Source organism: Sciurus vulgaris (assembly GCF_902686455.1).
Source record: "Sciurus vulgaris genome assembly, chromosome: 18".
Classification (NCBI taxonomy): Eukaryota; Metazoa; Chordata; class Mammalia; order Rodentia; family Sciuridae; genus Sciurus; species Sciurus vulgaris.
In genome coordinates this window covers 3,811,064-3,834,321 of record NC_136479.1, presented here as the reverse complement: position 1 = coordinate 3,834,321, position 23,258 = coordinate 3,811,064, and the positions used below count along the sequence as shown (strand labels likewise).

The following is a 23,258-nucleotide window of genomic DNA, read 5'->3' as shown; positions in this document are numbered from 1 at the left end:
TAGCAACCAGGCGCCTCCCCGCTTCCTGCCCCGGGATTGGCTCCCGGGCCGGCGCGGGGCGGGGCGAGCCCGCCGGAAGGCTCGGGGCGTCTCCGCGAGCCCCAAACACTGCCGCAACTACTTCCGGGGCGGGCCGGGCGCGGGGCGGCGTTCCGCGGGGAGCGGCTGGGCCGGCGCAGGTAGGCTTCGCGGCGCCCGGCGGTGTCGGGGCCCGCGCTCGGGCGGGCCTTGGTGGCGCGGGGCCTCGCTCTGAGGCCCGGAGTGGGACGGCACCGCGCGGGGCGGCAGCGCTCACGCGCCTGCGGGAGGCGTGGAGCCACGCCAGGGCCGCGGGCGCGCGCGGTCGCCGGGTGGCCCCTGGGAGCCTGGACGGACCTCCTCCCGTGGGCGTGGCAGCCCCGGCATCGGGGGTTTTGTTTAAAATTCCTTATTTTAAAAGTAATGCGCGGCTGGGGTTGTGGCTCGGGGGTAGAGTGCCTGCCTAGCACCCATGAGGCACTGGGTTCGATCCTCAGCACAAGGTAAACAAAATAATAATAAAAGCAGTAGGTGTGGACGAGGGTTGTGCTTAGTGGTAGAGCGCCTGCCCAACACACGTGAGGCACTGGGTTTGATCCTCAGCACCACAGAAACATAAAGTAAAAAAGCTGTTGTGTCCACCTGCAACTGGGGAAAAGAAAGTAACAGATTTAAATATCCTACAAAATGGACAGGCGGAGTGAGAGTGAAAGCCAGCGTGGTGCGCACCTGTAGCCCTGGCCCCTCTGAAGGTCCAGTGGAGGGGATCATCTGCTTGAGCAGCTCAGGAGTTCCAGACCAGTCTGGGCGAGACCCATCTCAGACAAAAAAAGAAGAGGAAGAAAGGGAGGGTGAAAAGAGGTTTTGGGGACTAGGGATGTAGCTCAGTGGTAGAATGCGTGCTAGAGGCCTTGAGTGGTTTGATCGCCAGCACTGCAAAAGAGGTTCATCCCCAGTGCTACTTCCTGAAGTTTTGGAATTGAAGTGCAGAAGACTTCTAGCTGCATACAGATATTTAGTAGGATGTGTCAGCATTGCGGAGCGTGGGTTATGTGGTAGTGTGTCAAATCATAAGTTTGTCGTTCCGTGGCTTGTGAATTCTGCATAGGCTCCTGGAGGCTTTGCTTTTTTCTCCTTGTCAGTGTTCTGCACTTTGCGGGTGTCAGATGTGTCTAATAGGGAGAGAATGGCCCCCAGCCTGGAGGAAGCTTTTGAAGAAAACCTGCAAAGAAGGCTGGTGGGATCTATTAGAAGGGGCCTTGAACTAGTACTCAGCTTTTGCGGATTCTTATCCAGGCCCTGTGGACTAGTCTGTTCAGGATCAGGCTTCTTACTTCCCAAGTGAGGGGCCTGCATGATTTCATGGTGGCCGATGTGAGGAGGTGGTGGTTCCAGGAATCAGCACTCACTGCCCCATCACCTTTGCATGTGCTCTTGTCAGGGGCATGCAGGGTCTTCGTACCCCAGCTTGGTGGCTTGTTTGTTGTTTGTCACCAGCTCTTGAGAGAAGGCTAGGATGCTTGGGAGTATTCTTCAGTAGAAACTGAGGTCCTGATGGCTTCTGTGAACCACCATTGTACCTGGACATCTGAAGGTGATATGACCAACTTTCATCCTTCTCTCCCTTTTCTGCACTTGCTTCCTGTAACTCTGGACCTAAGAACTTTACCAGGAAGCTAATGGCTTGGCTTTGGTCTGAGTAGGATTCCTGGAATAAAAGGCTCATTCCTCATCACAGACTCTCATTCTGGCATTCTGTTACTGGTGGTATTCCATCTCAGGAAAAGTGTCATCCTGTCAGTTACCAGCCTATCCCCCTTCTCTCTCCCACTTTCAGAAACACATAGGTAAATTCCTGAATGGTTGACATTTGTTGAGCACTCCATTCACATCCCAGTTTCTGTGATAGGTGCTTTTTTCCTTTTTTTTTAAAAATTTATACTTAAAATTTGGTCTTCAAGTCTATGAGGTTTTTTTGTTTTTTAAATTTTTTTTTAGTTGTCAATGGATGTTTTTTAATATGTGGTGTTGAGGATCGAATCCAGTGCCTCACGCATGCAAGGCAAGTGCTGTACCACAGAACCACAACTCCAGTCCAGAGTTTTGGTAAATACATAGAATCATACATCCACCACCACAGTCAAGTTACAAAACAGGTCCATTGTCCCCCACATTCCTTCTTCCTGCCTCTTTGGGGTCCCTCTGCCCTTTACTCTTGGTACCACCCGATTTGGCCTCCATTCATTCAGTTTTGTCTTATCCAGAAGGTCTTGTAAATGGATCACATAGTAGGCAGCCTTTGGAGCTGCTTCTTCCATTAAACGCGATGCCCCTGAGATCTGTGTGTCAGCTATTGGTTCCCTGTGAGCATTCCACTGTATGGATGTGCCAGACATTCTTCCATGTGATTTTTTTTTTTTTTTTTTCCTTTTTGCGGTGCTGGGGATTGAACCCAGGGCCTTGTGCTTGCAAGGCAAACACTCTACCAACTGAGCTATATCCCCAGCCCTTCCGTGTGATTTTAATAGCAGTCCTTTGACATGTCCTGTACCCATGGGACAGGAATTAGGGACTGGAGATGTTATGTACAGAGCTAAATTTTGCTGTGACTCCAAATCCGCAGTTCTTTCCCATCACTCCCAGGAACTGATTGGGTCAAATGACCCAGCTACTTTTTTTTTTTTTTTTTTTTTTTAAATTTAAATAACCCATCCAAGAGATTGTCAGGCTTTCTGGAGCATACTGGAGAATTCCTTTTAGAATCTGAGACCTGTGAATTAAAAGAGAAAATACACCACAGTTAATGATTTGCCATAGATACTCCTCATTTCAGTCTGACAGCAGGCTACCAGTGTCAGCATGTTGGAACTGCTGTTTAATAAAAGAAAATTAAGTCCTGGGGGTGGTTGCCTGGGCTGTAGGTCTCAGTCCAGGTGAGATGTGGCGGCCTGCTGCAGGTAGAAGTAAGACCAGCTGTTTCATTTTTTTTTTTTAATAACCAGAAAGACCTAACCCCTGGGCCTCCCTCCACAGCCATGTCTGAACTCAGTGATGAAGCCAGCGAGCCGGAGCTCCTGAACCGCAGCTTGTCCATGTGGCATGGGCTGGGCACGCAGGTCAGCCAGGAAGAACTGGATGTCCCCTTGGATCTTCACACAGCTGCCTCTATTGGCCAGTATGAGGTGGTGAAGGAGTGTGTGCAGCGGTAAGAGGTCTCGGGAGTGTCCCTTTGCCTCATATTTTGAGTAGCATCCCAGTGGTGTCAGATCCCTCAAGGTGAGGCCTCACGTGTGGTGTAGACTTCTGATCCTTTTGGGGCCAACCAGCCAGGTTTTGTCCTGGGATCTGAAAAAGAAGGTAGTTTCGATTCCAGTGAAGAAAAAGATGGTTTAAAAGTTTATTGTAGGCTTATAAACATTAATTTATAGTTTACCTGAACCAGAGTAATCTTAGGGTTTTCACTGACTGCAGAAATGCCCAAATAACAAAAGAAAAATAAAGATGGAAAGCAATATCCTTTGGCCTTCTTTCCCCATTTTAATCCATGGGGACCTCCTCTCCCCTTCTGCACAAAAGAGGAGAGAGGCCAGGCTTTTGGCTCCCCTTTGAGGACAGCCTGTCCTCACTGCATACATATATTTCACACTAGTAACACAGAAAGCCCAAGACAAGGCCCATGGCTGTGTCTTGATTGTGGCACAGTGTGATTCTTAAGGTAATTTTTGGGAAAGGGTTTGCTCCCTTAGGTTCCGCCATACTTCACAGGTTCCGCCATACTTCATACTGACTGTGGCCGTTTCACTGTTGGTAGTTTGGTGAAGTGATGTCTATCCATACTTCCCATGTCTTTTCCAATTCCTGTTGAGTCAGCAAAGCCTTTTGCAGCCCCAGGTCTTCGGCTCCTTAGTCATAGCCATCACTCAGAAATTAGTGGCCAAAGGATTTGTGGTGCTCCTTTACCAAGTGGCCTTAGCCATAGATGGTTGGGCGTGCAGTTCGCAGGTCCCCTTGCAGGGTCATAGAGACCCCTGTTGAAATCTTGAGCACTTACATCTTTGGGTGTCCTGTTAAAAAGCAAAGCCCAAAAAAGAGGAGTGCCGGTGGTGGGGTAGTGTTGGTGCTGGTGGACTTCACATGAGCCGAGAGGGAGGCTTGGTCATCAAGCGCCCCAGCTGGGGCCTGTAGGCAGTGGGCATCGGAGGGAGAACAGGGGCCAGAGGGGAGGAATGAGATGCTTTGCAGGAGCAGCTTTATCCTTTGCCATGGAATTGCCCCTTACAAAGGGAAGCAGTGTTTGGACGGACAGGCCCCTGCAGTCTGGCCCCAGAGCAGCTCCACAGGACTCTCTGCAGGGCTGCCACTGCATTCCTGCAATCAGAACCCTCCAGAATGGCTGCTGGGCACATGTCCCTCCGTCAGTAGGTGATGCTAGCAAGTGCTAAGTAATCACCTGTTGCAGCCTAGTGTGTGGATCACACATCATGTGCACGATTGTTGGTTGTTCTGCCACTGGAGGCAAGAATTGTGGAAGAGGCTGGGTGTGGTGGTGCACACCTGTTCTCCGAGCTGTTCAGGAGTTGAGGCAGGAGGTTCTCAAGTTATAGTACAGCTGGGGCAGCTTGGCAACACCCTTTCCCAAAAAATTAAAAATGGGGTGCTGGGATGTAGTTGAGAAGTGGAGGCTTTCTTAGCATGTTCAGGCTCAGGGTTCCGTCGGCAGCACCTCAAAAAGAAACGATGAGTTGTGGAAGGGAAGGCCCACGGGGTGTCGACAGAATACCTTGTCCTGGGGACAGGTGATATCTTAAAGTGTGACTCCCCTTCCCCACCTCAGAGTCTGCGGTGGTAAAATCCACACTTTTTCTCTCATAGGAAAATGCATTTTCAGAATGTTAGTGGAAATCAGTGAGAAAAATAGGATTTTCTGGTCACAGATTTTTCACAAATGTTTCTGTAGGTTGAAGTGACAAAGTCAGTGGTTCTTCCTTGTTGTTTAAGTCCTTTGTCCTCAAAGCCCCTCTGCACCCAGCTGTGCACTAACAGACTGGTTATTAATTTGGTGGTAGGTGGTCAGGGTGTCTCAGCCTCAGCTGTATTGACAAACCAGGCCTCTTATCCTTGCCTAGAATTTCCTGTGTGCTGTAGGGTGTTAGCAGCCTCCTGGCCTCCACCTTCTACATACCAGTAGCTCCTTCCCCAGTCGTGATATCCAAAAATGACTCTAGACCTTGGTGAATTGTCCCTTGGCTAAGTACCTACCGTCAGTCTAGCTGAGGGTATGAAAGAAGGTAGTTGTTGGTCTTGGGCTAATAGGAGGGGCAGGTGAGAATATGAAATTAGAGAAGGAAGAGAGTTGCTGAGGACTTTGTAAAGGCGGGTGTGCAAGCAATGGGAAACGTTTCCCTGCCTGTCTTCCCCAACCCTGGGGATGTCTGGGGGCAGAGAATATTTGCTTCCGGAACATCAGCTCATCCTGCCTCGCCTGGCCTGGCCTTTGGCTCTGGTGAACCTCAGATGTGAGACGGCTGGGCGTGTCTAGCGTATCTTGCGTTTGTTTAGGGGAGAGTTAGATTTGAATGAGAAGAACGGTGGTGGCTGGACCCCGCTGATGTATGCCTCCTACATTGGACACGATACCATCGTGCACCTGCTGCTCGAGGCAGGGGTGAGTGTGAATGTGCCGACCCCAGAAGGGCAGACTCCACTGATGCTGGCCTCCAGCTGTGGCAACGAGAGCATCGCCTACTTTCTCCTCCAGGTGAGCTACGAGGGGGCAAAGGCCCAGAAACCCGAGGGGCTCCCTGGCCGCCCTGGCAGGACGTGAGGCACTGCAGGCCACGGTGTGCGTGCACGCGTGTGTAATCACTTTCAATTCTTTCAGCTGACAGCCTGGAGGGTGCTGCTGTCCGCCCACCCACACAGGGAAATGGGCCATAACCTGCACTCTGTGTTCTCTCGAAGCAAGGTGCAGAGCTGGAGATGAAAGACATTCATGGCTGGACTGCGCTCTTCCACTGCACCAGTGCCGGGCACCAGCAGATGGTTAAGTTCCTCCTGGATAACGGAGCAAATGCCAATGTAAGGTGATTGCAGCGTCTTAACTGAACCCCAGAGAGTGCTGGTCTCCTCTGACTGAGGAGGGCAGCCATAGAGGCAGCTAACCAGACATCAGGATTGAGAGGTATGAGAGGTTAAGATGAAGGGGCAGAATGAGCGGGCCTACCCAGGTATGGGACCTTACACTTACTTATCAGGGGACATTTGGTGCATCTTTCTAGGCTCCTGACTTTCTCATTTTTTATTTTTGTGGTCTAGGGGATTGAACCCTGGGTCTTGTGCATGCTAGGCAAGCACTCTACCACTGAGTTACACCCTAGCCCTTTTAATATTTTGAGACAGGTTTGCACTAAGTTGCTTAAGCTGACCTTGAACTTGGCAGTCCTCCTGCCTCAGCCTCCTAAGTTTCTGAGATGACAGGTGTGTGCCACCAAGTCCAGCTGTGAATGGCATTTAAATTGCACATTAAATGCTGATTCTTAGCCTGGCATGCCTGTGATCCCAGCAGCGCAGGAGGCTGAGAAGGGAGGACCAGCCTTCCCCTGATGCTGTGCACAGCCCTCTGATTCCATTCTAAGACAGACCATAATGTCTAAAGAAATAAAAAATGTGCTAAAATTCAACTTGCCATTTGATTTTAAGACCGTCTGACTTCAGAGATGTTAAAGGGTGAAAAAAAATGTGTATTTTAGAACGGCGGATGAGAAGCAGCATTTAGCATGGATCCTGGCTTCTAGACCAGCAGGAAGTGTAGGATAACAATGACAACACAAAATAAGCTGCCAGTGGGTCCTAAGCACAGCAGGACCATGCAGGAAGGGCAGGCGGGGGCCTTGAGCAGTTCATGAGGATGTCACATTCAGAAGTTGGGATTCAGGTAGATAAGAGGGAGACAGCTTTCTGCGGGGTAAAGAGCAGGAGCTGCTTGTTGACCTGATTAAAGTGGGAGTGTAGGAGAAGTAGGTGAGAACAGCTTTAGAGGAGGGAGGATGAGAGGCAGTGAATCCAGGGGAGTTAATGAAACTCATGCATCACGTTCACTTTAATCTCACCTTGTTAGTTTTTTTGGGGGGTGGGTACTATTAAGACTCAACCCCGGCTCTTTTTATATTTATTTAGAGATAGGGTCTCACCAAGTTGCTTAGTGCCTCGCTGAGTTGCTGAAACTGGCTTTGAACTTGTGATCCTCTGCACCAGCCCCGTGAATTGCAGGCTCACAGCGTGCACCATCGTAGCTAGCCATCTCTTGAGACAGTGCCTTGTGCCACTTGAGTGGGGGCACACACCCACTGTGTCTACAGTCAGGTCTTGGCTTGCTTTTGTCTTCGGCAGGGGAGCTTTTGCATGGAGAACTTCTCTCTGCTAATCACCTGCCTATGGCCTATCTTGTAGGGAGCCAGTTTATGGATTTACTCCTTTGATGGAAGCAGCTGCTGCTGGCCATGAGATAATCGTGCAGTATTTTCTGAACCATGTAAGTGATCCAGTTTATTAGCTTATAATTTTGTGACAGCAAATGAGGAATCATCACTGAAATGTAAATTATAACAGAATTTTCTTTTACACAGAAATAACTCTTCTTCATTTATTTAGTTAATTCATTTTCTTTGAACATCCATCAATGCCAAGTGTTGAATGGAGCCTTGGGCATTAGGGGTACAGTGGTGAGTTAAAAGCAACACCTATTCCTGTAATTATTTTGAAAATGATCTTTACATATTGTGGGGAAATGTTTAAAAGAGGGAGTAGCACTCATTATCACTTGGAACTTTTTTTTTTTTTTGGTACTGGGGATGGGATGAGAGTTGGGGGGACACTGTACCCCTGAGCTACATCTGTAGGCTATCCTCCTGCCTCAGCTTTCAGTCACTGGCTTACAGGCATATGCCACCACACTTGGCCTCACATTTTAAATTTAATAGGTCCTAATAAAAAAACAAATTAGGTCTTAGTGGTAGAACAGTTGCTTAGCATGGGGAAGGCCCTATGATTGGTCCCCTGCCAGCAAAAAAAGAAAAAAGAAAAACAAAGGACAGTTAAAAGATGGGCAAAGAATCTGAATTGACATTTCTCCAAAGAAGATATGCAAATGACTAATAAGCACATGAAAAAATGTTTGACGTAGTAGTCCTCAGAGAGATGTAAACTAAGCCTGTAAGATGTCTGTGATGAAGAGGTCAGTCGCAGCAAATGGGGACCCCAGAGGCTGCTGAGGCAGTCTCTGGAAAGCAGGCTGGCAGTGTCTCTTAACAGTTACACCCAGAGTTAACCAAGGCCGGGCCAATTCTTCCCCCAGGCACATACCCAAGAGAATTGAAAACCTGTGTCCGTAGGGAAGCTTATTCCAGAAACTCAGACAGGAGTGCCCAGAGCAGTGTTATTCACGGTAGCCCAGAAGTGGAAACCCTGATGTTCTGTCATCTGCTTTTTTTCTCTCAGTGATGTTTTGTGCATATCTGTCCATGTCGCTGCACACCCCCACTTCCTGGGAATGGACAGGAGGTGCTCTGTTATTTGCTCTGATTCAACTCACTGACTTCTGTATGTTCTTTCTGGTTCTCATGCTAAACGTTGCAGTGAAAATCCTAAATTTTAGTGTGTGTCCTTATTTATTCCCTTAGGTTGAATTCTAGAAGTGGAATTGCTGGGTCATGGGTTGCAGACTTCTGATGTTCTAAATTCCTCCTGTTCATTTGCCCTCCAGAACTTTGGTATTCAGCTTGCCACCATCAAATGAGACTATATGGCTGAAGCTTTGGGTGTTATTTTGAGACAGGGTCTCACTGCATTGCCTAGGCTTGCCTCCAACTGGAGATCCTCCTGCCTCAGTCTCCTGAGTAGCTAGGATTATAGGTGTGTGCCACCACACCTCTCTTGACAAGCTTTTAAAGTAGAAAATGTACTGGACTTTCCCAATTTAAAAGTAAACAAGCTTATGTAGTTCATTTAGAAAATACAGAGAATTAGGAAGATTAGAACAATCCCCAGTATCTTCCTGCTTTAAAAATGGCTAACGTTTTCTTCCGCCTGTTTCCTCCTGGTGATGCTTTCTTGCCCTGACATCGCGTGTCTCTATGGTTGTGCTGCTCATGTGGTTTCCTGGCCTGATTCTTGCTGACCGTGGCTGGACCAGCTGTGAGGGACTGTCTCCACTGAGGGCAGTGACAGGCTTCTCACCTGCTGAGCACAAACTCTATATTTGGGATCCTTAGGATAGAGTCACACAGGTGAACTCTTTGTGCTGAAGACTTTAAGTACATTTTAGAGCTTGGATGAGAGGTGCAAGGTTCGGTTTCAGAGGGTGGTGCTTCGTTCTGAGACCTCTCTAAAAGGCTGCTTGTCTCGTGAACCAGCATCTTTGCGTAAGAAGTGGAGCGAGCCAGATTCAGCTGGGCGCAGAGGGTGGAGGTGGGGTCCCCTGTGTGGTGGCTGCCAGCCTCTCCCTTCCGCTTCCCCACTGAAGTGCCACAGCCCCTCTCCATTCTTCATCTGCCAAGCAAGCTTATAAACCTGGCAGGGGAGAGTCGCTGCAGCTGTGAGATGGCTTGGTGACTACTCCTGGTGACATGACCACAAAGCCTCTCTTGTGGTTAAGAAGAGAGTGAGAGCAAAACTTGGAACAGTTGGTCAAGTGCACCTCCTTCCCCCTGTTGTGTGGTGTCTCCCACCTGGGAGTGATCCAGAGCCTGCAGACCTTGTCTTCTCATCCTTCAGCAGCACAGGGAGCACAGGGACTCTGAGGGGAGCTTCCTGACTCTCCTTCATCGGCCTTCACAGGGAGTCAGAGTGGACACAAGAGATCATAATGGAGCCACGGCCCGGATGCTGGCCAAACAGTATGGACACATGAAGATCGTGGCCTTGATAGACACTCACTCTCCTGCTCTGCCTAAGAATCTCTACCGGAGCCCAGGTACCTGCATTTACTGCTCTGCTTTATATATTCTGGGTCTCCGGCTGTTAGGGGCATTCCGAAGAGGGCAACTAGCTTCCCTTCTGGGAGGCCCTCTCTCTCAGCTCTTGCTCTAAGGAGAGAGAGAGATGGTCAATTAATGTGAAGAGTGGTCCCTGCCGGCCTGAAAGTGTGCATAGCACAGGGAGTGTGGAGCCCCTGGGAAGAGAGGTAGGAGGGGAGTCTCACAGTGGCTTCTTTTCTGTTTTTTTTTTTTTTTAATTTATTTTTGATTTATATTTTTGTGGAGCTGGGGATCAAACTCAGGGCCTTGAACATATTAGCTCTATCATGGAACCATATCCCCAGTCCTGATTTTGTATAGCCAAATGTATTTACCTTTATTGCCTCTGAATTTTTTTTTTTTTTTTTTTTTTGCCGGGGGTGGTGGTGGTGCTGGGGATCGAACACCCAGAGCCTTGTACATTCGAGGTAAGCAGCACTCTACCAACTGAGCTGTATCCCCACCCCACCTCTGGATTTTGAATCATAGAAAATCTTTCCCAGCCCAGCATAGTTGTGCACATCTCTAATCCCAGCTACTCCGGAAGCCGAGACACAGGGATCATACGTTCAAGGCCAACCCAGGCACCTAGCAATACCCTGTCCAAAATCAGAAACCAAAAGGAGGACTAGGGTTATAGCTCATTGTAAAGCACCCTGGGGTCCAACCCTTGGTATTGCAAAAACAAAATCTCCCTAGTCCCTGTTTGTACAAATATCACCCATGAGCTGGGCACAGTGGTGGTGCTTGTAATTCCAGTGACTCCAGAGGCTGAGGCAGGAGGATCATGAACTCAAGGCCAGCCTCAACAATTAGCAAGCTTAGACCCTGTCTCAAAATAAAAACTAAAAAGGGCTGGGGATATAGTGCAGTGGTGGAGTGCCCACGGGCTTGATCCCCAGTACCAAGGGGAAAATACCCAGGGACCCAGGTTACTGCTTATACTTGTATGGTGTGGACGTTTTTTTGGTTTTGTGTCTGTGTGTGTGTCTGGCACTGGGTGTCAAACCCAAGGCCGCTCAAAGTGCTGGAAAGTGCTTGTCCACTGGAACACATTGCCAACCCTGTGGTTTCTCTTTTTATATTTAGATCTCTGATCTATTCATACTTTTTTCTCACAGGTGGTGAGGCTGGATCTAATATTCTTTTTTTTTTTTCCTTTTTCCTTTCTACTAGGATTTGAACCCAGGGAAGCTCTATCACTGAGCTACATATCCAGCCCTTTTATAAAATTTTTGTTTTAGGATAGGATCTTGCTAAGTAGTCCAAACTGTCCTTGAACTTTTGATCTTCTTGCCTTCGCCTCCCAGGTAGCTGGGATTATAGGTGTGCACCACCCTGTCCAGAATTTTCTTCTTCGGAGTTGCCCCAGTATCTTTTATGTAAAAGTCCGGCTTTGATCTAGTGGTTGGAGACGCCTTCTTTGTCATCTCCTGAATCTCCATTTTATCTGTGTCCTGCTCTGCTCCACTGGTCTCTTATTTGTGCCCCAGGCCATGCTGTTTGATAGAGGCCTTTCGTAGCCGGCTTCTCCCTGGAGTAGAGACTCCCCTCAGAGCTCCCTTTCAGTGTTTCTCCAGCTACTTAGTATTCTGTTCCCCTATATGGACTTGAGTGTCAACTTATCTAACTCCTTGAAAAGCACTATTTTTATTGGGATGATAATAAATTTGTAAATTTACTATATCTTTATGTGGTCACATTATCCCATCCAGAATAAAAGGAATGTCTTTTGTTCTCTTGTACTTTTTGGACTTTCAGGAGGGTTTTAACTTTTTCTTCATATACATTTTGCCGTGTTTATTCTGAAGTATTTGATTGTCTTTGCTGCGGTTGTAACTGGGGTTTTCTTTATCATTGTTCTCTTAACTGCTTATTATCAGTGTGTATGAAGGCAGTTGATGTCTCTATGCTAATTTTGGACTTTCTCCTTCCTGAATTCTTTTACTATTCAAATTAATTTTAATATTGATTCTCTGGGACTTCCCAAGTTTACTACAGTACAGTCTACAAATTGAGATGATTCTCTGCTGATTCCTGTGCCTGAGTTCTGTGGCTTAGTTGCTGACACCTCTTGTGTGGTGTTCAAGCATGACAGAGCTAGTGCATGTCCTTACCTTGGTCTTGGTGCAGGTAGAAATGCCACGTTAAGAGGCTTGCTATCATGTTAGAAAAGTCTCCCTCCATTCCTGTATGTGTCAGGTTTTTTGTTTGTTTTTTAAAATAGGATTATCTGCATTTTGTCAAGGACTTATTCTTTTCTTGTTTTTTATTTTGGGGTGCTGGGATTAAACCCAGGGGTCTTGATCATTGAGCTACATTCCCAGTCCTTTTTAAAATTTTTAAATTTGAGATAGGATCTCACTTAAATTGCTGAGGCTGCCCTGGAACTTGTGATCTGCTGCCCCAGACTCCTGAGTTGCTGGGATTATAGGTGTGCACTACTGTGTCTGGCTGTAGAGGACCTTTACCTATATCTGTGGAGATGATTGTGAATTTTCTTTGTAGCTCTCTTAATATTTGTATAAATCCCACTTGGTGAAAACCCCCCCCCCTTTTTTTTTTTTGTACTGAGGATTGAACCCAGGGATATTCTACCACTGAGATATTTCCACAATCTTTTTATTTATTTTTTTATTTTTCAATATTTTTTGGTACTGGGTATTGAACCCAGGGTTGCTTAGCCATTGAGGCATATCCTTAGCCTTTTTTTGTGTGTGTGTGTGTGGTACTAGGGATCGAACTCGGGGCCTTGTGCTTGCAAGGCAAGCACTCTACCAGTTGAGCTATCTCCCCAGCCCTCTTTAGCCCTTTTTTATTTTTATTTTGAGACGGGGTCTTACTAAGTTGCCCAGACTGGTCTTTAACTTGCGGTCCTCCTGCCTCAGTCTCCTATGTAGCTGAGATTACAGGCGTGCACCACATTTTATTTGATAGAATGATTTTTCACCCTGGCTTCTTTTTTTCCATTGGCCTGCTCTCTGCTTGCCTTTCATTTATTTTGAACCATTCTGAGAATGTGTGGGATGCTCCATTTCCTTTACCTGACTTACCTCCCCCTTGTTTCTGTTTTTACATAACTTCCTTCATCTGCTCAGATGGAGCCATATTCTCCTCACAGTGTAGGTCTTTGCATATACAGGAAAGAGTGGTCTCCATGGTCCCTGGCCCATGGTTGGGGCCTCGGCTGTGTGACTGACTGATGCTGGCAGTTCACATCTGAGCAAGCTGGTCCACCTACCTCCTAGGGCCAGGCACACAGCCAGCTACCTTTCTGGCTCAGGATCATTTAGCGTGAATGCTATTTATAGTAAACTATAATATATGTATTTATAGTAAATACCAGCTGATAGGGAATGAAATGGCAGTGTGTGTCTCCACCCATTTACCAACTCAAATCATCTTGCCAGTTCCTCCTTTACATGCCTCAGTTGTCTCTTAAAAGGAGAGTCAAGGATGCAGTGGTGCAGGCCTGTAATCCCAGTGCTTTGGGAGGCTGAGGCAGGAGGATCATAAGTTCAAGGCCAGCCTCAGCAACTTAGTGAGGCCCTAAGCCATTTAGCAAGACTCTGTCTCTCAATAAAAAATAAAAAACAGGCTCAGGATGTGTCTTAGTGGTTAAGCACCCCTGAGTTCAATCTTTGGTACCAAAAAAAAAAAAAAAAAAATCAGTGGGAGCCCTATCCAAATAAATCCCCAAATTTTGTGTTAAAGATACATGATCAAGGACTGGGTTCTAAGATATATGATCAACATGAAAAATTACAAAAAGCTATGAAATTGTAAAGGCTATGGGCATGTTGAGCTCCTAAAGCTCAAAAGGGTGGTGTTGGCTTCTAGGAAATCATTCAGGTGGAAAATCGCTTAAGAAGTTGTGTCTGATGTTAACTATATTTTTATGAAGAAATGTATTTACTTATCCCTTCAACTTACAATGAAATTTTGTTCTTTTTTGAAATACTGGGGACTGAACCCAGGGCCTCTTACGTGCTGAGCAGACTCTTTACCACTGAGGACTACTCTCTAGACCCTCAAAATTTGTATTTACAAACAAACAATATAGGCTTGTTATGAAAAATCTTGCAAACCCAAAGAGAGGAGTGAGAACTCAACTCCCCTGTCAAAGCTGACTTTTCAGCGGCTCGTGGCCCAGGCAGTGGACTGGGCAGCGTGGCATTTGTCGCTAGTCACGTCCTGGTGAACACACTTCCCTTCTTTATTTAGGAATACTAGTTATGATTGCTTTTTCCATTCTTCTGTAAAGATTAGTAAATCAGTCCATCACTGAAACAGATTGTCTTAACTTTGCGTTTGACCTACAGAAAAATATGAAGATCTGAGCTCCTCAGATGAGTCTTACCCGGTTGCTCAGAGACAGAGGCCCTGTCGCAAGAAGGGCCTCAGCATCCATGAGGGCCCGCGAGCCTTGGCCAGGATCACAGCAGTTGGACTAGGAGGCGAGGCCCCGCAACCCCGCTGTGGTGAGCAGTCCACGCTTCCAGAGGACTCTTGGTGTTGCTTCTCTGGCCTCTGTCTTGACAGGGATGGGACAGCTCTTAAACTCTGACCTCAGGCTGCTGTGGGACAGGCACCTGGGCCTTTGATGCTCAGAGAGATTCAGAATTGCTCCCAGTGATGAGGATGTTGGTCACTGGTTAGCTCTTGGGTTCAGGTTCATCACCTTTTCATTGGGTAAAACTAGAACTTTTTCTTTTACTGTGGAAGTGAAGCTAAACTCCCATTTCAGTCACTGAGTGGGTGTGTCCACAGTGGAGGGACAGTGTGAAGAGCCTTCTCTGACTCTGCCCACATCCCCTGGTTGGAGATGAATTTGCCTCCCGGCCAGCGAAGACTCTGCTGTGCTCCATCTTGAGGTTGGATCTTGTTTTTGAGAGAGGCGCTCATGCCGCCCACTGGACCTGTGTGCTCCAGGGTCCTGGTTTGCATCGCTGCTGTGCTTAGCCGAGGGCCTTTTTCCTCCTTTTTTCAGCCAGGTGTCCTTTTAGCTGGACTTGACTGACTCGGGACCTGATGGCTTCTAAATGCCCATGTTTAAAGAAGCCGCAGGGGACACCACCTGGTGCAGGGGCTGCGTGTGGGTCTGAGTGTTATTGGGTGCTCCCAGCTGGTAGGGTGCCTACTGTGAGGCTCTTCTCACTGTCCCCTTGAGAAAGCAGCAGTGAGGGCACTGTAGAGGCTCTGGCCACTGGCTCCACTCCACATAGCCTCTTTCCTCACCGCAAACCACAGATGACAGCCACGGCCAGGGCCACAGGTCCCCTCCTGCCGCCTGAATCCGGGTCCCTGACCCCGAGAACCACTGAGGCTGATGCCTCTGGCACAGGGGCCTGTCTTCACTCTTGCACTCATGTGGGTTTGTTGCCCCGTCTGTACACAGAGCAGGTGCCGCCACGGGGCTACATGACCTTCACCAGCAGCGACGAGAACCCCCTGGAAGGCGAGGGCCTCTGCTACCGGGACGTTACCTCCCCCATCAATGAGCGGGATGTGGAAAGCAGCAGCAGCAGCAGCCGGGGTACACCTCCCTACCCATCCTGCTGGGCTCCCCTTGAGAATGAGATATAGATGGCCCTGGTTCTTATGAGAACCAGTCTGCTCTGGGGCAGGTGAGGAGGAGCTTCTGGAACAGAGTGCCCATGTAGTCTGGTGCCTGAAGGCCCTCACAGCCATTCTCCAGCGGGGAGACGTGTTTAGTTGGTGCTATTCTAGGTGCTTGGGATTTATCAGTGCACAAAAAAGACAAGTACCTACCCATCCTTATAGGGGTGCTTCAGGATGCACAGCATGAAAGAGAAGCAGTGCTCAGTGTGGCAGGAGTTTGAGAGCTGGCTGACCCAGCTCAGTCACAGGCTCTGGGAAGCTCCCTCCGCCCCCACCAGTGAGGCCTCTCAGGCATCCTGTCTTCCCGTTTCCAGAGGAGCCTGCTTTCTGTGCCAGCCTCGGGGCCGTGCGAAGCAGCAGCAGTGAGGGCCTGGCGAGAGCCCAGGGGCTCAGCAGTGAAGCCTCCTTGGAGAGCAATGAGGTGAGGTCTCCCTGTCCCCATCTTGCTCCCCTCCCTCAGGGTCCTGGGGTGCCTCACAGTCCATTTGGAATGAGCAAGTCTGATGACACGTGTTCAGTGCATGTCTATGCTGTGCTCCAAAGGCACTGTCTGGCCTGCCCCTTCCACACCCAGGAGGCCTCTGTGAGGCCAGCGGGCATTCGAGGCAGCGCTTCGGGTCTGACCTGTCCTACAAGGCCACAGCAAAGGTCCAGAGAGCACCACTAAGCCCGAGGGGCTGGGAGCAGGGCACTGCTGTGGCCTGTGGGTGGAGTTGCTCCCAACACACACTTCTTGCTACAGGATTCGGATCATGTCCGTAAAAGCTCTGTTCGCAGACAAACCAAAAGTTATGTGAAAACCAAGAATCGTTACAGCACCAGTGACATCCAGTGGCCTCCCAGCTCCGGGACTTGTGGGGCAGCCTGTTCCCCAAGATTTGTGCCCCAAGCTGAGAGGTCATCCTATACAGGACCCCAGGTAAGACCACTTGTGAATCTGGTGATACACTCTGAGAAGTATAGCACTTCCGTGATTTGAGAGGCACTTCTCTGTATGTGTGACAGGCCAGGCCTGTTGAGGGCAGTGCTGGTGGGTTTTCCCCAGATGCCCTCCCTGACGGTCAGTGGCCTAGATGGAGCGTTTTTCACCCCTCTTCCCTGGAAAGGAGTACTCTCTCCCCTTAGCGTCCACATCAACTTGGCCTCCCCAGCCTTGGGGAACAGATTCAGAGCTGCTTCCAGAAGTCAGTGACAAGATATGTGTGAAGTGGGGGCAGCAGGACGGGACACGATGAAAAGCGCAGCAGCCACCTGTGGAGCAAGCGAGGGATTACCCTGTGCAGCAGCGTTGCTGGCGCCATCCAGAGTCCCCCGGGGCCTGGTGCACCTCCAGCTTCTCTCACACACGTTGATTGGAGAGTTGATGGTCCTGTGGGATCTTTAGGTCTGTGTCTTTAGGAAATGGTGGAGCAACCACCTTGGAAAATTTGGTCCTCCATTCAGAGCAACAGAAACTTGCAAAATAGAAATTCTGGAGTTGAAAAGTGCAACTGAAATAAAAATTTCACTAGCTGAGTTCAGTAGCAGATTAGAGTAGGCAGAAGAATCAGCAGATTGACAAAGGCTGTCTGAGGAACAAGAATGAAGAGATATGAACAGAAACCTCTGTTGTGTCAGGCACACCAACGTGCAGTCTTATGCAGGACGGCAGGATGGAGGGTGTGTAAGGAGCAGCCTAGCCTTCCCAGACCCCAAAAGCAAGGGTCTGCACACCAGGGGACCTCCGCCCACAGACAAGTTGTCCTGGAGCTGAGTTTGGGGATTCTTTGGACTCGGACCAGGTTGCATCTTGAGGGAAGTGTGTTGGGCAAGGAGGAGTGTGGTTCTGCCTGGCACTCACAGGTCCTGTCCCCAGCTTCTGCTCCTGCTTGTCACTTTGGCCCTTTAGGACCTTGCAGCACTGCTGGAGCAGATTGGCTGTCTGAAGTACCTGCAGGTGTTTGAGGAGCAGGATGTGGACCTCCGCATCTTCCTGACCCTTACCGAGAGTGACCTGAAGGAAATTGGCATCACGTGAGTCCTAAGGGCCACCTCTGACCCTGACCCCTTGTTTCAGCTAAACACTCTGGGACCAGGTTACATCTTGCTTCCTGACACTCAGCCCAGCAGGCAGAGAACTACCATCAACACTAGACTACTTCTTCCAGAGTCCTCTTTCCCTCTTGCTCAAATGGCCCTATGCTCCTTCAGTGGCCCTATGATACCCCTATTTTTAAGGCCCGTGGACATTATCTGCCAGCTTTGGTAATTATTATTATTTTTATTTTGTATTTAGGGTTTTATTACTTTTCTCATGATCAGAACATAAGAATTGTACAAATAATTGTCATATTTCCACTAGAGGTAGTAATTTATACCATGGGCTTATTTTTCAAGAGCTTGGATATGAAATGTTTTAAGATAAAAGCCAAATAATTTAGGTCTTTTGTCTTGAAACATCCCTTGTGCATCCAGGTGAAGTTTGTGTCTTGAAGCGCCTCATTCTGTGAGTGAAGCGCTCTTGTTCCTTGTCCACTCTGGCATCAGGGCTGTCTGCTTGAGCTCTTTGTATCCTCACATGTCGGGCACTGTCTAGTGTCCTTGGCTTCCCTGCAGGACTCACTGAGTCTTCCTTGAAGGAAGGTCCCTCCACTTTTACTTCTTCCCTCCACTTTTTCTTATCTCAGAATGTCTTAATTTTCCCCTCACTTTTAAAGGAGTTTTTCAGATAAAGGATTCTTGGCTGCCTGTTTTCTCCTTTGGCACTTCAAATAAAGCAGCCTGGTGGCCTCCAGATTTGTAGTGAGACACCTGACGGTGATTCTATTGAGGATCTCTTATGTATGGTGGGTGAGCTGCTTCACTTTTGCTGCTTCCAGGATCTGCCTTCTGAAAGTGCGTGTCTTGGTGTCACCGGGTGTAGCACACGGACCTTCTTGGATGTTTATCGTGTCTGTGATCTAGTTTGGAATGTTTCAGCCATTAGTTCTTCAGATGCTCTCCTGTCGCCTTCCTCTCTCCTGGGACTTCCGTGGTGTGAATGTGGGCACCCCGGATGGTGTCCCACAGCCTCTGTTCACCTTCCTTCAGTCTTTTTTGTTTCTCAGATTAAATGATTTCCATTGCTTGAATCTGCCTTTGAATCCCTCCAGTGAATTTATTATCGCAGTTATTGTGCTTTTCAGCTCGTCTCTTTTTCAGTTTCTCTGTTAATAGTTTTATTTTGTTTTGACTTCTACATCTTTTAGCTTAGACCTCTGAGCATCTTTAAGATAGTTGTTCAAAAGTCTTTGTCTAGTAGAATATGTCAGGTTTCATTCAGGGACGGTGTCTTGGTTTTTTATTGTGTCTTTGTCCTGCGTTTTTTTTGTCATTCGAAACAAGACATTTGATTCTCGTATTGTGGTAACTTTGGAAATAGTCCGCGTTTGCTGTTTTTGTTACTTTTTTTGCTGTGGGCTTCTCAGGCTTTTTCTGAGCCCGTGCCGCCTTGTAGGTATATGTAGTGATTTTCTTGTTTTTCTTGTACATGAAGTTGCTTTTGAATGTCCTAGTTTTAACTGACCAACAGAAGAAACAAGCAGGTACCACCTTTTAAAGCCCCTTGGGAGTCACTTTAGCCAGCTTGTGGGTCAGGGCTTGCAGCATGGCCATGGCCTCCATGTCTCTGATCTTTGGAGGACAGGATCTGCACTGCCCACCCTGGTTGCTGTTAGCTGCAGTGGTAAGAGGCTGGGCCTGGGTAATTGCCACTGTGCTAGGAGATGAACTTAAACTGACTGCACTTGGCACCAGGGCCTTCTGTAGACTCCAGAGCTCCAAGACAGTTACTCACATTCTGCCAGTACAGGTATCTGAGTGGGGAGACGGATTCCTGGTGATCTGGATTCCTGGTGATCTGGAATCCTCTGGGCTCACTTTTGAGAGCTTCATGAGCAGATAGACACTCTTATCCACAGGGGGGCCAGCAGCAGAGACTTTTGGAAGCTGTTTCTATCCTCTGCCCCAGGATCCCAGGGCGATCCTTCAGAGCCAAGAGTTCCCCAGGGGACGGCCTTGGTAGCAGGATGGCTCATGGAGTCCATGTGCGTGTAGCACGTGCTGACATGCATCCTTCTCTGACCCCTGCAGGTTGTTTGGGCCTAAAAGGAAGATGACCTCTGCCATTGCCCGCTGGCACAGCAGTGCCCGCCCCCCAAGCGATGCCCTGGAGCTGGCCTATGCTGACCGGCTGGAGGCGGAGATGCAGGAGCTCGCCATCCAGCTGCACAAGGCAGGGGGAGCAGGGAGAGGGTGTGTGCCAGCGTGGCCGAGCAGCGCCTAGGTCGCACCCTGGGCATGGGCAGGGGGCAGGGGCAGGACCCAGCATCAACCAGGGGAAGCCACCAGACACACAAGCCATCCACACAAGTGGATGCTGCCACACAGGCAGGAGGTTCTGAGGAGATGTGGAAGGGAGGAGGTCAGGTGGACACAAGGAGAGAAGAGCCACTGAGGGTGAGGACCAAAGGACAGGCAGCTCTGGAGAAACTAGGGTCGTAAAGGGAGGGACCAAGGGAGCCATGCCCAGCAGCTCAGAGATGCAGACAGGCTCAGGCTCAGGCCCAGGCCCAGGCCCAGGCCCCATAGGGAAGCCCTGCCCAAGCCCCAGGGGCCTCTGCTCCCTCTTGCTTCGCCCCTCCAGCCTCAGCTCTCTCCCTGCAGCGCTGCGAGGAGGTGGAGGCCATGCGTGGCCAGGTGTCCCAGGAGCAGGAGTTGCGGGCAGTGGTGGAGAGCTGCCTGTTGGAGCAGGATGGTGCCCGTAAAGACATCCACACCCAGCTGCAGGAGACCTGGGCGCTGGCCCAGGGCGCTGGCCTTGTCTTGGAGCAGCTGCGGTGAGTGGGCTCAGAGTGTCCCTGGGGCAGGTCCTTTCATCTGTCTGCCAGACTGCAGAGGAGCTTGCTCTTGGGGGCGTTGGTGCCAGCCATCACCCCTTCCTAATTCTTTAAGCCAGGGGTGGGTTTCAGGCCCAGGTCACTTAGTATCCCCACCCATTCTGCTTTGGCTCTGGCTCCAACAGGGTAGAACCAGGTAGCAACAGGGGCTGTTCCTCTCCTGCTCCGCAGCGTGGCTTTCCTGGGGTACTTGCCAGCAGCTGAGGGGACAGGACAGCTCTCTTTACCCTTGGGGGTAAGGGTAGAGAGGCTTTGGGGGAGGCCTCTGCCTCTCTAGCATTTGCGTTTGCGTCTGGCAGAGCCTGTCAAGCTGAGCTGTCAGCCCGAATGAGGCAGGACCAGCCGTACAGTACTACCGCCCTGGACCCAGACTGCCCACTGGCAGGTAAGGAGACAGCAGCAGCTTGCCTCTACGGTGGGGCAGAGGGGAAGGCAAGGAACCCCAAACCAGGGTTCATCCTGCAGTCTTTCGGTGGCTTTCACATCAGCAGCTTACCCACCTAGGTCCCACATCATCCTAGTGTCCTGGGAACGGTTCCCCAGAGAACTTTCTCACTGCTGAGGGGGATGCCCATCCCCTGCTGGGAGGAGGCGCAGTCGCTGCAGCATTGAGAAAGGCCCCTTTGTGGCCAGCTGGGTTGTTCAGACCCTCTAGTGACTTCTGCACTCCACCTGGGTCCTAAGCTGGTCCCACCTCCCAACCAGCAATTAGTGCTTCAGTCAGCAGTGGGAGGTCATGGGTCTTTCGAAAAAGTCTCATGGTCTCCCAATTTGGGAGGTACATGACAGGCATAGGGCACCCCTGCCTCAGCCTTTGGGGATTACTCTCGTAACAGCAGTTGGGTAAGGAGGGTCTCCTGGTCATTAGAGCTCAGGACAAACGCAGAGCCTGTGGGGACACACCCGGAACATCACAGCCCTCTGTATTCCAGACTCCAAAGGCTGGCATGCATCCCTGCAGGCCATGAGCCTCCCTGAGCTGTCAGGAGCCCTGGAAGACTGTGTCCATGAGATGGGTGAGTCTTCACAAGGGCAGCGAGGCCTCGCCCCACCTGGGCACCAGACTTTGGTGGGAGGGAGGCAGAGGGAGCCCTTCCCAGGGAAAGCAGGTTTAAGCATTTCCACCCTAAAGCCGGGTATTACTGCTGTGGGGCAGGCCCTGCCCTGTCAGTTCATGTGCCTCAGCCTCGGCAAGAGAAGCTTAAGGTTGTCAATTCCTAGTGTCCCCAGTTCCCCTTCCTCCCTGCTGCAGAGCACAGACTGCCCTGTCACCTCCTCAGGACGAGCACTGTGCTCAGTGACCCAGAGCCTGGAGAAGCTGCAGGTGCTCAATGGGAAGAAGTGGCGGGAGCCGTAGCCAGGAAGGATGGTGAGTCTGCCAGCCCGGGTTGCTCTGGCCGCATCTGTGCAGGGCTACCTGGCCCCACCTCAGTCTTCCTCTCCCTTCTCACCAGGGCCTTTTTCTTTTTTAAGAATCTGACGTTGGGTGATTGATCCACCCTGAAGTTATATGCCGGGAAGACCAGCGGGCAGTGAGCAGGCCAAGCCCAAGGTGGGGCTGAGGATCAGGCCCCAGGGACCAATCTGCAGACAGAGGTGTAATTGGGGCTCCGGCCCCAGCCAGGTCAGCAAAGCCAGCACTGAGGAAAGGATAAGGGCTTCTCACCCAGAATCTGGTGGTAAGGCCCTGAGCTCATGGGCTGCCCTGGCCCAGACCAGGCAGGCCCCTGGGGAGAGACGGTGTTCCCACAGAAGTAGGCACCACACCAAGGTCTGACCTTACAGGTGAGGACCAGGATGCCTAGAAAATGTGCCATTTGTTGGAGAATAAAATTTACATCAGCTGATAAGGGCTCAGTTCTGATCACATATGCAGTACCAGCCCACACACCAGCAGGTCAGTGAGGGGAAGTCCACGCCAGAACTCTAGCCCCAGTGATCTGGGGTGAATGTCCCTGTCTGACCGCATCCCTTCTGGCAAGAGCCTGCATGGTTCCATGGAATCCAGCTTACAAGAAACTGCTAGGAAAGCTAAAGCATAAGCCAGTGCAGTGTCGCATACCTGTAATCCCAGCGACTCAGGAGGCCAGCCTGGACAGCTGTCTCAAAAATAAAAAGGGCTGGGGGTGTGCCTCAGTGTCAAAGGTTCAATCCCCAGAACCAAAAGAAGGGTTCGGGGAGCCAAGTGCAGGCCTCAGGAAGTAAAGGTGAGCAGGGTGCAGTTTGTTTATGTAGCAAAGTGCTGTGTACTCCACACCTGGCAAGCCCTTAACGCACTCTGAGGTGGACGCTGCCGGACAGGGGCTGTGGGAGTTTTCCAGCCGTAGTACTGGCGTCTTTCCAGGTGTGGAGCCCTAGTTACTGCTAGTGGTGGCCTTCCTGTCCCACACTAAGCCTGTGCCTCTAGGCCACTCCCTGGAGCTGCTTGCACTGTGCTCAGAATGGAGAAAGGCAGCCTTTCAAAGCAGAGGTCAAAGGGGCAGCTAAGACAGTGTGCAACTGGAGCCACCAGGGTCAGGAAGGGGCCTGACACTAAGGTCTTAGCACAAGTCACCAGCCGGACCGGTGGCCTGCAGAGGTCAGAGGCTGGCGGACGAGGGGAGAGTATGCCCTTAAGCCCAGTGCTGGGGAATCAGAATCCTCAGACCAGCCTCCACACCTTCTCAAGGGCTCTGCACTAGGGAGGCCC

At 50.0% G+C, this 23,258-nt stretch overlaps 1 protein-coding gene across 11 annotated transcripts; it reads left to right on the top strand.

Moving 5' to 3' along the window:
• Window positions 1-121: 121 nt before the first annotated feature.
• ANKS3 (ankyrin repeat and sterile alpha motif domain containing 3) lies at window positions 122-22,419 on the top strand. Of its 11 annotated transcripts, none has more exons than XR_013760739.1 (18): window positions 122-179; window positions 2,017-2,080; window positions 3,052-3,223; window positions 5,578-5,776; window positions 5,980-6,101; window positions 7,468-7,549; window positions 9,853-9,988; window positions 14,354-14,512; window positions 15,430-15,567; window positions 15,968-16,074; window positions 16,396-16,572; window positions 17,542-17,666; window positions 19,764-19,905; window positions 20,337-20,509; window positions 20,869-20,954; window positions 21,502-21,585; window positions 21,800-21,938; window positions 22,043-22,419. XR_013760739.1 is itself a non-coding variant. In XM_079121375.1 (18 exons), exons 2-17 carry the CDS (start codon window positions 2,074-2,076, stop codon window positions 21,924-21,926), a joined length of 1,986 nt encoding a protein of 661 aa, XP_078977501.1. In that variant the 5' UTR covers window positions 122-179; window positions 2,017-2,073; the 3' UTR covers window positions 21,927-21,938; window positions 22,043-22,419. The 11 variants fall into 11 exon arrangements, 9 of the variants coding, with proteins under 9 accessions (XP_078977501.1, XP_078977505.1, XP_078977504.1 ...); XM_079121375.1 differs by having other exon boundaries at window positions 21,850-21,938; XM_079121378.1 differs by having other exon boundaries at window positions 136-179; window positions 2,017-2,124; window positions 21,850-21,938.
• The last annotated feature ends 839 nt before the right edge of the window (window positions 22,420-23,258 follow it).

Bases quoted from the DNA above. Each gene is read 5' to 3' on its own strand.
- ANKS3 (XM_079121375.1), top strand. The intron at 3,224-5,577 runs GTAAGAGGTCTC...GCGTTTGTTTAG, and splicing joins GTGAAGGAGTGTGTGCAGCG to GGGAGAGTTAGATTTGAATG. The intron at 16,573-17,541 runs GTAAGACCACTT...TTGGCCCTTTAG, and splicing joins CATCCTATACAGGACCCCAG to GACCTTGCAGCACTGCTGGA.